The 13693-nt window shown below is 46.3% G+C and overlaps 1 protein-coding gene across 2 annotated transcripts in view; it reads left to right on the forward strand.

Moving 5' to 3' along the window:
• LOC146799914 (NACHT, LRR and PYD domains-containing protein 12-like) overlaps positions 1–13693 on the forward strand; it is a 1343351-nt gene that overhangs the window by 1209880 nt on the left and 119778 nt on the right. For both annotated transcript variants that reach the window (XM_085620847.1, XM_085620846.1), the window contains one exon: positions 13524–13668. In XM_085620847.1, coding sequence (XP_085476973.1) covers positions 13524–13668 — 145 coding nt within the window. The remainder of the gene's footprint in view (positions 1–13523; positions 13669–13693) is intronic.

Genomic DNA, 13693 nt, shown 5'->3' on the forward strand with positions numbered 1-13693 from the left:
CCGTGAAATCCCAGACTTCTGCTTTTACAGTCTGTTTCAATTCTTTAGGTAACTCATCAGGGTTAAATACAGCATAGGCTTCAGTAACCTCAGTTTCCCTGTTTTGCATAGTCATTTTATACAGCACGTCTTCATCAGGGGTCTCAAATGCTATACCATCAGGGGTACAGAATATAGTGCAATTCATTTTGCACAGCAAATCCCTACCTAACAAATTCACAGGACTTGTATCGCACACAACAAAGCAGTGCATTTCAGAGAATGTCCCTATGCTAACTTTCACAGGTTCTGTAAGATAAGTTTTAATCTGTCTGTTGGATACACCAACTACTTGGATTGATTCATCCAAGAGAGGAAGATTCTTAACATCAGCTGACCTAGCAGTTGATCGAGTAGCACCAGTATCGACTAGGAAAGTAATATATTCATTATTTATTTTTCCATCCACAAATGGGCCTGTCTGGTCTACCTCTAGAGTTGCGCCAAGTACGCACTCTTCTTTCTCCCCTCGGCACCGTCAATAACCTTCTTCTGACTCGCTCTCATTGCGTTGTAGCCAATACTGCGAAACAGCGCTGGCGCGCGGCAGCTTAGTTACCTGTTCTTCATTGTAGAATCCTGTCTCATTACTGTATTTCTGTGAATTTTTGCTTTGTGGAAAAGGTGGTTTTGGCTCCTGATTCTGTTGGGTAACAACCTGCTGCTGTCCTGGCGGTTGACCACTCACCTCATTCCGCACCTGTGGATTCAATGATGCATTTTCATTTTTAGTATTTGGGGGAAATTTACACTCGGATTTCCAATGCCCTATTCTTCCGCAATTATGACATGGGAATTTCTTTTTAGCTTCTTCTATATTAAAATTTCCTTTACCTTTCCCAGGAATGAATTTTGGTCTGGGTCCTGTATTATTCGCTTGTTCCATCAACTGAGCTTCCTGTCTTTCTGCCACCTTTATTTGTGTCCACATAGCTTTCTCTTTTAATTTACGCTGTTTGGCTTCAATCCCATCACTAAAATATTTTGCATGTCTTCATACTTCATCTATTTTCTTGTTTTGCCAATCTACAGTAAGTTGCTTGATCATTTCACTAATTTCTGGACATAAACCATATACAAATCTGTATACAAAATGGCTCAAATCCTTTTCACTTAAATTTTCATCACCACTGAACTGTTTAAAAGCCAGGATTAATCTCTTGTAATATGCATGTACTGACTCTTACTTTCCTGATGAGTTCTGTCAATTTTTACCCAATCAGTTTCTTTGGGAGGTACTTTATTTTTCAGAAAGGCAATATCCTGTTCATATTTCTTCATAACTTCTGGGTCAGGGGCTCCTGTCTTTGGATCCCTAGGGTATTCTTCTGTAGGCCAATTTATCATGAGTTTGCACTCCGTCCATAAATCTGCTGGTACTATTATGTCAAATAGACTGTTTAGATCAATCCATAATACTTTAGATAATTTCACAAATCTGTCCACTTGCCTATACCACTCGACAGACTTTTCGCGTAGTCGAGGGAATCATTGGTAAATGACAAAATAACTTGCCTAGTCCATGGAACATGTACATATCCTCCTCCTCTAATTTCTCTCATGGGGCATTCTGTTACTACTTTTTCTTTTTCAGGGAACGCTGCAAAAGTTTTATCAGAGGCATCATCTCGCTTTAGGTACCACCTGCTTCTCCATTTATCCACATCTCCCCATTTTCTCAACAAGATAATTATTTCCTTAATCTGACTTATTCGTCCTGTGGTATTCAAATTTTCAATATCTTTTTCAGTAAAATCTATTCGATATGGTTTCTGTAGAGCCTTTACCTTTTCAATATCTATACCCATTTCATTTGCTACTTCTTCTAATCTTTCATGCAGATTTTTTGCTCTCCAAGTTATACTTTTACACAGAAATAGTAACTCTTTGTCCTGATAAGTTTTTAACTTCTCTGTGGGGATAGTTCCTACTATTAATTCTTCCAGTACCATTTGTAGCTTGGCCACATCTATTGATTGGGACTCTTTATCTTTTCTCTGCAAGCTTCTCAACCATTCGCTCAATTCTTCTGAAGTTGGACCCACTGGTTTCTCTACATTACTTTGTTCTAAGTCTTTTTGAGTCTCTAATACTGATTCTATTGTCATTGTATGTCTTTCTGCTATATTTGGACTTAATATCAGGTTTTTGGAAACATTTGACTCGATCGTACTCATTGTTTGTTTCCATGGATTTTCATCTATACTATGCTTTGGCCTCTCAGCCTGTTTGTTACTGTTATAAGGAACCGTTAAACAATGTTCACTATCTTTCTGTTTATCAAAAATAGGCATCACAGGGCCTATAGTCACTGGAACAGTCACAGCTTCTAATTTTTTTGTCAATTCTCTTATCTTTTCAGTTAATTCTAAAGTTGTGTTTGCTAATTCTGCAGAATTTTCACCACTCACTTTATTATCTGATTTTCTCTCTATCTCTCTGAAGGAATTATTTTTCCCTAATTCTTGGGGTACTGGTTCAGTCTTAATGATTCGCAAAGTTTCTCTCATTGGGGCACTTGGTGTCAACATTTCAGATTCTGATTGATACGGGGTGGATTTTTATAAAACATGTCATCAAGAACATCATCCTCCGATTCATGCACTCCATACCCTCCTGATTCTATATTATGTCTCTTTTCCGTACATTTTCTACCTCCGACTTGTTCAGCATTTCTTACAGGAAATAAACCTTCAGTCATACTTGCATTCCGCCACCTCCTCATTCTGTCATCATGATTTTCATGCCCATATCTACCAAACATGTATTTATATCTTCCGCCACTCCTCTGTCTCTCTCTGTCATGCATCTCATCTTCCCATTCTGCCAGTGCTTCAAACTGTGTTGGTCTAGGTCTTGGTTCTAGATTCATCATTTTCTCTCTCAAATTTCTCAAAACCGCTAAATTAAACGAACCGTGCTCTGGAAATTCCAAGACTCCGTCATTTTTCGTGTATTTTACCCAATTGTCTAACCAAATACAAGTATGATATCCGTATTTCGCAACCATAAAGGATGCAGGAGTTTTCGGTGGGGGGGAGTAACTGTCCTTCCCCAGTCACAATCGGTTTGTCCTTTTTAAATAGTTTCTTAATTTTTCCAAACCAGGACTTTTTCTCCTTTTCTGGTGGATCGTAATACATCATTTTGTCTTTCGTGTATCGCTAGTCTTTTCCTTTTTGACTATTCTGCTGTTCTAACCAATCGTTGCGCGAATCACACTAACGCACCAATCTGAAGCGTCTATGTCACTTCTGCAATTCTCCAATCCCAGCGCGTCTCACACTTACGCACCAATCAGCAACGTCTACGTCACCCTGTAATTCTCCACTCCTTGCGCGGCATACACTAGTGCATCACTCAAGGGCGTCTACGTTTCTCACTGACTAACCAATCCCAGCGCGGCTTTTCTGACGTCAGCTTTTCTCACTGTCGCAGCTCCTGCTCCTGTTTGACCCCTCCTTTGCAAACATTTTATCGGTAACTTTTCTTACGTTCGTTTTACTTAAAAATCTGTTAGTAATGACATAAAAACGCCACCATTGTCCGCTTCGCTAACCAAAGAATAGTTAATGACCTTTTTCACAAGAATTCCGTCTTTCCCGAGAGCAGCGCTTACCTCTGCCCTACTACGGAATCGTTACTTCCGTTGATAAAGTAGCACATCCCTCTACCATACCCTTCTAGCAAGCATTAGCTAACTGTTTCTCCAGAGTTAAGACAGCTAGTTGGAGACCCAATGCTCCTGAGAAATAAAACCAGAGTTTCGCAATTAACCCGAATGCTATTTCATTCACGCACTTTCACACGGAAAATGTAGTTAATTCACACAGAATTCTGCCTTTCCCGAGAACAGCGAACAGTCTGTCCTACTACAGAATCATGACACTCGTTAACAAAGTAGCACTTCCCTCTACTTTATCCTTCTAACAAGCTTAGGGAACACCTATTACCTTTCCAGTGATAAGCATTACCAGAGCTCCTTCTGGACTCCTGGTACCTAAGACTAAAATTTCACAGGTGACCTTCGCTACCATACACTTCTCTCATACAAGAAATATCCCAACACATGACGATGCTACCGAATCGAATCCAGACAATGCGTCGTGCAACATCAGTCGTCGCACGTTTCCCCCTTGTACCTACAGGGCAACAACAATTCCGTCTTTCCCGAGAGCAGCGCTTACCTCTGCTCTACTATGGAACCGTTACAAACTTCCGACTTCCTACATCCCAGAAGCCGTGCAAACAACATAGAACTTGACGCGACTCAACTCATATCCACAACTCTGAAATGATTTACCCGTTAGAACCAGTGTTCTGGAACCAGCATATAGTCAATGGGTGAATTACTAGCACCATGTTTGAAGTTTCTCGCAGCAGAAATATCAACATTACACCAACTGTTAACATTGATCCAGTTCAATTGAACTAAATGAGCCAGAACCTTCCCATCTCCTTTCCTGGGATTTTCAATAAAGGTACTTTCGGGAATGTTTAACTTTAACCATGTCTCTTTCATAGCCACATCAAGTTCTTCGAAAGTTGATTTTCCATTAAAATTCCCCCCAAACACCAACCAAGCATCTCGATAAACACATCATTAACCATTTTCAGCAATTCACACTCGGGCAGATGGCGAATAGGCGGAACATACACATTTAGAGAGATCGTTTGATTGAGCCCCTCATCATTAGTGAATATATCAATTAAACAAGCAGGAGCCCATACGGAGGTGGTCTGAATTTCATTACCTTCTTTCCACAACTAACAGATAACAATATAAGCAGTCTACCCACGGCTCTCCCTCCTCTCGAGGCCGTGGCGTTTTGTGCTACAGCAACAAACCCCTCCACTGCAGGGCACTCCAACAACCAAGTCTCCTGGAGGAACGACATAGGGTAATTTGTTAAGACCTCCCTGTGCTTTTCCATTTCAAATACGATTTGAACCCATGAATGTTCCAAACCAGGGCACAGCCCGGTAGCGGATGCCCTGAGATCTACCAGTCCATCTTGTCTACTCCCCACTGCTCCAAGCAGAAATGTAGCAATCCTCAGTATTTTTAAAGGGGAGTTCTCTGGCGGATATTGCCCGGCCTCCTTGTCCACTTTCTCTCCTAAAATCCTCTAACTAAGGGTGGTGTGGGTGATGGGACCAATTTTGACTCCTAACATCAAGGGCTCTATCATTATGGAACATTATAGTAACAATTCTTTCTTACGAACCATCTTGTTCCCACCAACTCCTTCTAGAACCTATACTCCAGCCTGCATTGGGGTGCCTCGCAAGAAAAACCTGGTTAAATTTCAACACTCCATTTAAAAAATGGGAGTGATTCAGTATTTGCCTGCAGGTGTACTTATTACCTCACTTCCAGCACAAAGACTAATGCCATTTGCCGCTAAGGCTGAACCAGAGGACCCCACCAAGTTCCTCATCTCCTCTGACACAAACAATACACTAGTTTGTTCTTCCCCTGCAACCTTCATGAAACCAACCAGGGCCAAGTTATTTGAAGAAATCTTCCTTAATCTTGGCAATAACACTTACTAGCCCGGATTTATTAAGGGGTTGACTGACTAAGTGCTGTGTTTTCCTTTTGGATTGCAGCTTGAGTAATAAGAGGTGGTGCCAATTGCTTACAAGCACCTCCTGCCTGGACCTCGGAGATGTTTTTATAACGACATTAGATTTTCTTTTGTCAGACTCACTACTCAGATGTATGGGGCCGAGGACAAGATCTCCCCACTCTAACATCCTCCTGAGGCGGAAAGCCGGGAGCGCTGCTAATCGTTTTTTAAAATTTGTGTAACACTGTGTTTTACTCACCTGCCTGACTCTCGACTCCCAGACAGCCGATCTTGACGCTGCCACGGGGAATCCTCCCTCGCTGCCGCCATCTACAGCGAGCGACCTAGCTCCGCCCACTTCGCCGGCCACGCCCCCTTCTTCCAGGTTAAAAGGGCGCGCTGATTACTAGCGCGTCCACTCTAACATCCTCCTGAGGCGGAAAGCCGGGAGCGCTGCTAATCGTTTTAAAAAATTTGTGTAACACTGTGTTTTACTCACCTGCCTGACTCTCGACTCCCAGACAGCCGATCTTGATGCTGCCACGGGGAATCCTCCCTCGCTGCCGCCATCTACAGCGAGCGACCTAGCTCCGCCCACTTCGCCGGCCACGCCCCCTTCTTCCAGGTTAAAAGGGCGCGCTGATTACTAGCGCATCCACTCTAACATCCTCCTGAGGCGGAAAGCCGGGAGCGCTGCTAATCGTTTTTTAAAATTTGTGTAACACTGTGTTTTACTCACCTGCCTGACTCTCGACTCCCAGACAGCCGATCTTGACGCTGCCACGGGGAATCCTCCCTCGCTGCCGCCATCTACTGTGAGCGACCTAGCTCCGCCCACTTCGCCGGCCACGCCCCCTTCTTCCAGGTTAAAAGGGCGCGCTCATTACTAGCGCGTCCACTCTAACATCCTCCTGAGGCGGAAAGCCGGGAGCGCTGCTAAACGTTTTTTAAAATATGTGTAACACTGTGTTTTACTCACCTGCCTGACTCTCGACTCCCAGACAGCCGATCTTGACGCTGCCACGGGGAATCCTCCCTCGCTGCCGCCATCTACAGCGAGCGACCTAGCTCCGCCCACTTCGCCGGCCACGCCCCCTTTCTGTTTTTCCACTCCCCCTAAAACCCCCTTATAAAACAATGTGTATGGGCCGGAAGCGCAGCGGACGGGCGCAGCGGGCGCGACGATGGCGCGCCGAAGGCGCGCCTAAGGCAAGCGCGTCTGCGCCCGTCCGCGGCTGTCCGGGGCTAGGGGCACGTCACTCTGCCCATTTTATCACCTATTCTCCCGCCCAACTTCGCAGCCTCCAGGGCCCATGGTCTTTACCAGACACTACCTGTTCCCTCATTTCTTCTCTCGGCCTGTGTCCTGCTCCTTCTCCCGCCATCCTTCCCCTTCAACATATTCCCTCTCACCCCTCTGTGAGTGATGTTAACCCTGGTTTCTCCAAAACCCTTTCGGCATACTACTTAAACACCCGGTCTGCAGTAGCCCACTCGCATGAACTATCGGTGCTGCTAGATCTTTATGCACCAGATCTTCTTTTTTTGACAGAGACATGGTTTTGCAACGACTCCCTCCCCGTTCTATTAGCCACTCTCCCAGCCCCATATTACGCTCTCCGTGCGGACCGCCAGAATGGCAGAGCTGGGGGCGGTGTTGCGCTCATCGCCCGCACTGACCTCCCCTTTCAAACTCTTTCCCTGCCAGATATTGCCACTACGGAGTACCTGGCTATCCGTACCACCTCTATTACACCTCCCCTCACTTGCATACTTACTTATCGTCCCCCTCAATCCCCTTTATTATTTCTCCCTGATTTTTTGGAAGTCTTAGCCACGATCACAGTGAACAACTCCTCCATCCTGCTTCTGGGGGATTTTAATTTTTGGCCCTCAGACCCTGCAGAATGCCCTTCCTCAAAAGAATTTTCAGATACCCTTCAATCTCTTAACTTCACATCTCATATTCATTCTCCTACCCATGTCAAGGGTCACATCCTAGACCAGATTTGGTCCTTGAACTGTCCTGTAGAGTACCTGTCCATCTCACCCTGTACGTGGTCAGACCATCATTTGATCTCATTTGCCCTTCCTATTCATCCTCCGGCTAAGCCCCCTCTTCCTAAAAACGTCTGGATCCGCGCCTGGGGTCGAATAGACCCAGGAAATTTATCCGCCCTACTCACCACCTCCTACCCCTCCCTACAAGGTTTACCCACCCTTTCCCAGTTCATGGCCATTGAACAGTGGCTTTCCTCAGGCTGCGACTCTTTTGCCCCTTTGAAATGGGTCACCTCAAAGCGGGAGAAGGATGCCAACCTGTGGTTTAATGATGATCTTAAGGCCACCAAACTAGCGGTACGCCGAGCGGAGCGGGCCTGGAGGAGAAACTACTGCCCCTCACTGCGATTGGAGTTTATTAACATTCTGACCCAATATAAAAAGGCTATCTTGGCGGCCAAAACAACCTATTTTTCTTCAAAAATGCTCACAGCTGAGAACCAATCGAGGGAAATCTTCTCGATTGTGCACAACTTGGCATTCTCCGACAGAACCACTCTGAAGCCCACCCCTTCCCAGGAACTCTGTCATTCCCTAAACGATTTCTTCATTCAGAAAATAGCCACTATCAAAGCCAATATCCCTCTTCCCTCTCCTACCTTTGTGGACCCTCAGTGCCCTCCCCCCAAGGGACAACTCACCACCTTCCCTTCCTTGACCAAGGAATCCCTGACCTCCATAATTCCCCTTGTCAAATCCGGCTCTCCGTTAGATCCCTGCCCAGCCCACATCCTCCGTCACATCTTTACTACTTGCCCAGACCCCCCCCCTTCACTTCCTCAATTGTTCTCTCTCCCAGGGCGTGGTTCCCAATCCACTTAAAACAGCAGTCATTGTTCCCATCTTGAAGAAGCCGGGCGCAGACCCCTCAGTCCCTGCCAACTTTCGCCCCATCTCTCTCCTGCCTTTCTTGGCGAAAGTACTCGAACGCCATGTCACCTGCGCTCTGAGCTCTTTTGTGGAGAAGTATGGGGTTCTTGCCCCCCGCCAGGCCGGATTCCGCCCCGCACACTCTACGGAGTCCGTAGTCCTTTCGGTCCTGGACAACCTCAGGGAGGGAATGGACACTAACCAGAACCAGGCCCTGGTCCTTTCTCGATCTCTCAGCCACCTTTGACACGGTTGATCATACCATCTTGCTTTCCCGTGCCAGGGCGGCGGGGATCGGGGGTACCGCGCTGGTATGGTTATCCTCCTTCCTGAGGGACCGCACCCAGGCAGTTCGCCTGGGTGATTTTTCCGCGGACTTTCGGAAAGTTCAGTGCGGGGTCCCCCAAGGCTCCTCCCTTTCACCTCTCTTGTTTAATCTTTACATCGCCCCTCTTATCTTCTCACTGCAGCAAATGGAGGTCACCGTATTTAATTATGCGGATGACCTCCAACTTGTCTTTAATCTGTCTTCTTCCCCCGCCTCTGTTCTTAACTTCCAATCTATCATGATTCATATCCGAGACTGGATGAACCACAACCATCTGAAACTCAACCCAGACAAGACTGAACTGGTGTTGACGGGTGGCGCATCCAGCCCCTGGTCTTCTTTGTTTTGGCCCCCCTCTCTTGGCTCTCCACCTGTCCCCTCTACCTCAGTAAAAACATTAGGCATTAATCTCAATTCTCAACTCACCCTTCACTCCCAGATTAGTTCTGTGGTTTCTTCCTCTTTTCTTTCACTGCGCACTATACGCAAGGTGTCCCGCTTTTTTTCTTTTGACGCCCTGAAACTGATCACCTTGGCAATGGTCATCTCCCGCCTGGATTACGGCAACGCCTTATATGCAAGTATACCTGCATATAGCTTAAGGCGTCTGCAGCAGATCCAAAACCAGGCGGCACGCCTGGTGTTTAAATTACCAAAGTCTCACCACGTCACTCCCCTCCTTAAGTCCCTACACTGGCTCCCTGTCCGCGCTCGGGTCCAGTTTAAGCTGGCTTCCATCACCTTCCAAGCACGACTGGGCACGGCCCCGGCTTTTATTTCATCGGAGATCATTCCCTATGTCCCCTCTAGGGACCTGCGCTCATCCACTCAATCCCTTCTCAAAGTCCCGCGGTTCCGGAGGAAGAAATGGGGAGGATCGAAATTTGCGACCCTTGCTCCACTCTTCTGGAACTCCCTGCCTCTCGAGCTCAGAGCCTTAACTCTTTATCCGCAATTCCGAAAACAGCTCAAAGCTCACTTGTTTACAAAATTTTTTTAACTAGCCCATTAGCAGTTCTGTTTCCCTTTAACTCAGCTTCGGCTTCCTTCACCCAGATTCCTGTTCGTTGCAGCGCCATGAAACCGCCGGTGAACGTGCGCTTTATAAATAATTTTAAATTCAAATTCCCCTTCAAAAGTTTAATACTTTTAGTATTTTTAATGTTTTTCTTATTATTGTCCCCCAAAACCTCTTCTGCCACGTTTGAGCTTTCCTTAATTTCCTTGATTTTCCCTCTCCCTGGAAGTTTTGCAAGCCTCACTGAATCTTTCTTGCCCAGTTTACCCTTGGTGATTTTGTTGCTTACGCATTTTAGGGGTCACCGTTGGAGCTAGAGGTTCGGGAGGACTAGGAGGCTCAATCTGGGACTCTTCACCAGATGACCCCATACAGCTCCTATGCTTTCTACCCCCTCTCCCGTGCTGAGCTTGCTTTCCCAACCCAGCTCTGAGCAACATTGCAAGGCTGCACTTAGATAGGACCCTTTGTTTCACAAGTACACTTCCTCTTTTTAAAACGAAGTAGGGACATCTGGAAACATATATCTCATCATTTGTGATGAGTAGATAGGTGGGCTACCTCTACAGGGGCTAGAGGAGGGGCTAGAATCAGGGGTAACACCATTTAAATCCCCTGAGGACTGCATCCATAGTACCATCCTTTAGTGATTTACTAATGCTTTCGAGCAGTTCGATTACCTTAATATTTTGAGTATTATCAAAACCAATGCCTTTAACATTCCCTGAATGGTTGTTTGCATTAGGGAGAGGAGGTTCAACATGGACAAGTTTTGAACAAAATCAGAACCAGTCCTCAGGGAATTAGTCTCATTTGTTAGTTCCTGTTTAGCGTGCTTATCCTCATCATCATCTATTATATTTTTTAAACTACATATGTATTTTTAATAATGGGAATATATATATATTTCTAATTTGCCATTAATATTATAGTGTTGTTTAATTGTTTGTAGTATTTGTTAATTGATTATCTTTATTTAATAATTTTTCTTTTCATATTATGGGCCTAATTACGAGTTTAGCGGTGTGGGAGCAGTCAAACTCGTCCGCACACCACCCACCCGAATTACGAGTTCATTCATGCTCCGACGGGCGGTGTTTGTTGGTCCCACGGCGGTGCCTGTTAGAAAGACACTGCAATGGGAGCGCCAAAGCACATTCCTGAATGGCATGGACTGTGAAGTCCATGCTGTGCAGGAACTGGGGAACATCTGCCCCCCTGCATGAATCCCCAGGCCATGAGGCACCTTAGTTTCCTCACCCTCACACTTTTCATGGCAGACTCACCAGCATATCGCGGCCTCAGACCGCCATGACACCGCGAATGATCACGGTTCCTCAGCGGTTGTGACGGTCCAATGGCGGGCCAACCACCAAAGTCATAATACGGCGATCGGACCGCCGGTGTGCACCACCACAGCAACGCCATACCAGGTTTGGCAGTCCGCGAATGACCAAACTTGAAATTAGGCCCTGTCATTTATGTGCTTATATTTGTTTTAAAGTATATATTTGTATTTTATAGGTATAACATTTATTTAAATATATATATTGTATATTATTATTATTATATGATAAATATATATTTGATTAAATGTAATTTTTTTAATGTTAATATATTTTTTACATTTAATATAATATTGAAAATGTTATTTTCATTATACCTAACCTGTTCAATAATTATATTTTGTCTAGTTTGTTTTTTGTAGTTGATGTTTTTGCTTCTTTATATAGAAGTTGATATTTGTGTCCTCGATAATTTTTGGTGACATTTTGATGCCGATTCTGATCCTGGAAAAACCGGGTACGAACCGTCGGTCGGAGCGTTTTCTCCGTCCGACTCGTACCCGGGAAAAAAACCCTACGAACTTGCAAGTACGATTCGTACGGAAACACCATTTCTGTACGAATCGTAAAAAACACCGACCGACGAAAAAATACATACCAATGTGATCCGGGACAGCGCCGACGTGACGTCGGGACGCATTCAGGCTGCGTTACACGAACCAGGAAGTACGATTCGTACCGACAGCAGTCCGGACGTCAATATTTTTACGGCACCCAAAAAGTGCCGGAAAAGCTAAGTACGCCGCGATGCGAGCGGAATAGGGGGCCCGGTACGTGCCGTACCCCCCCAGCCCCCCGTATGTATGCGCCGTACCCCCCCCAGCCCCCCGTATGTACACGCCGTACCCCCCCAGGCTGCGGATGGACGCTCCGTACCCCCCCTGCCCCCCGTATGTACGCGCCGTACCCCCCCAGGCTGCGGATGGACGCGCCGTACCCCTAGCCCCCCCCGCGGAAGGACGCACCATACCCCCAGCCCCCCCTGCGGAAGGACGCGCCATACCCCCACCCGTGTATGTACGGTGCGTACCCCCACCTGTGTATGTACGGAGCGTACCCCCACCCGTGTATGTACGGAGCGTACCCCCACCCGTGTATGTACGGAGCGTACCCCCACCCGTGTTTGTACGGAGCGTACCCCCACCCATGTATGTACGGTGCGTACCCCCACCCGTGTATGTACGGCGCGTACCCCCACCCGTGTATGTACAGTGCGGACCCTACACGGGTGGGGGTACGCTCCGTACATACACGGGTGGGGTGGGGGTACGCTCCGTACATACACGGGTGGGGGTACGGTGCGTGCTTCCGCGGGGGGGCTGGGGGTACGGCGCGTCCATCCACGGCCTGGGGGGGTATGGCGCGTACATACGGGGGGCTGGGGGGGTATGGCGCGTACATACGGGGGGCTGGGGGGTATGGCGCGTACATACGGGGGGCTGGGGGGGGACGGCGCGTATGCGGGCACATGTCTCCATGGTTGCTATTGAAGTTCGCTCCGTACGGTGTTTTTTCCATACGGTTGTACAATCGGACGCACGGGATGGATCGTACTTGCGCGCTCGGAATTCAGTTTTCCGATTCGTACGTAAAATTGTCCGGGGACGTGTCGGACACTTTTCCCGACACGAGGACATGTGGGGGAATCGTACTTGGCAGTTTGTACAGTACTTGTACGATTCGTACGGAAATAAATCCGGATACGATTCGTACGGGGAAAATTTTTCCAGGATCGGAATCGGCACCTTAATATCACAATAATATTGTGGGTGATATTATGTCATAGAAGCACTGCACAGCAGGAACTAGGTTGTCACTGTCTTTCCAAAGAGTGAAACAGATGGAGGCACCTATGGTGTGAAGTCACAATGTTATGGAGGTATCGTTGAATTTGTTCGTAATACAGATGTGTACCCTAAAACAATATTTTTTGCAACTTTGTTCCTATTTTATGTCAGTTCTGTAGATTTATATTCTTCTTCTTTTTCCGCTGGTTTAAAGTATTGATGTCTTTGCACTTTTTTATGTAATTGATCAATACGCTTCCAAGAACCTAGAAAGAGAGCATTAAGGCTTTTCCTATAGGTTGTGCCTTCACATGCGCTCATTCCATGCTTATAGCTTTTTAGGAACCAACATGTTCCCAACACTTTCCTTCTTGTGACTTTTGCTCACAAGACTAGACCCAAATCCATGGCTTCACATTTATGTACTAATCAGTGAGGACGGGATAACAGAACTCGATCAAAGACGACTGGTTTAATGAAATATAACTTGTTTCATTGCAGAAGCTACTGTTTACCGAAAGGAGCTCACGTCTAGAGCTACCTTTCACCGAAATCTACATGAAAGATCTGCAGACAGAGGGTGTGGACATTTGTTTAAAGGATGAAGAGGACAGTATCTCGGTGTGGGATGCCACCCTCAGACAAGGTAGAATGTATTCAGTTTTCACTTA

The sequence above is a fragment of the Triturus cristatus genome, chromosome 8 (assembly GCF_964204655.1).
Source record: "Triturus cristatus chromosome 8, aTriCri1.1, whole genome shotgun sequence".
In the NCBI taxonomy this organism is placed as follows: Eukaryota; Metazoa; Chordata; class Amphibia; order Caudata; family Salamandridae; genus Triturus; species Triturus cristatus.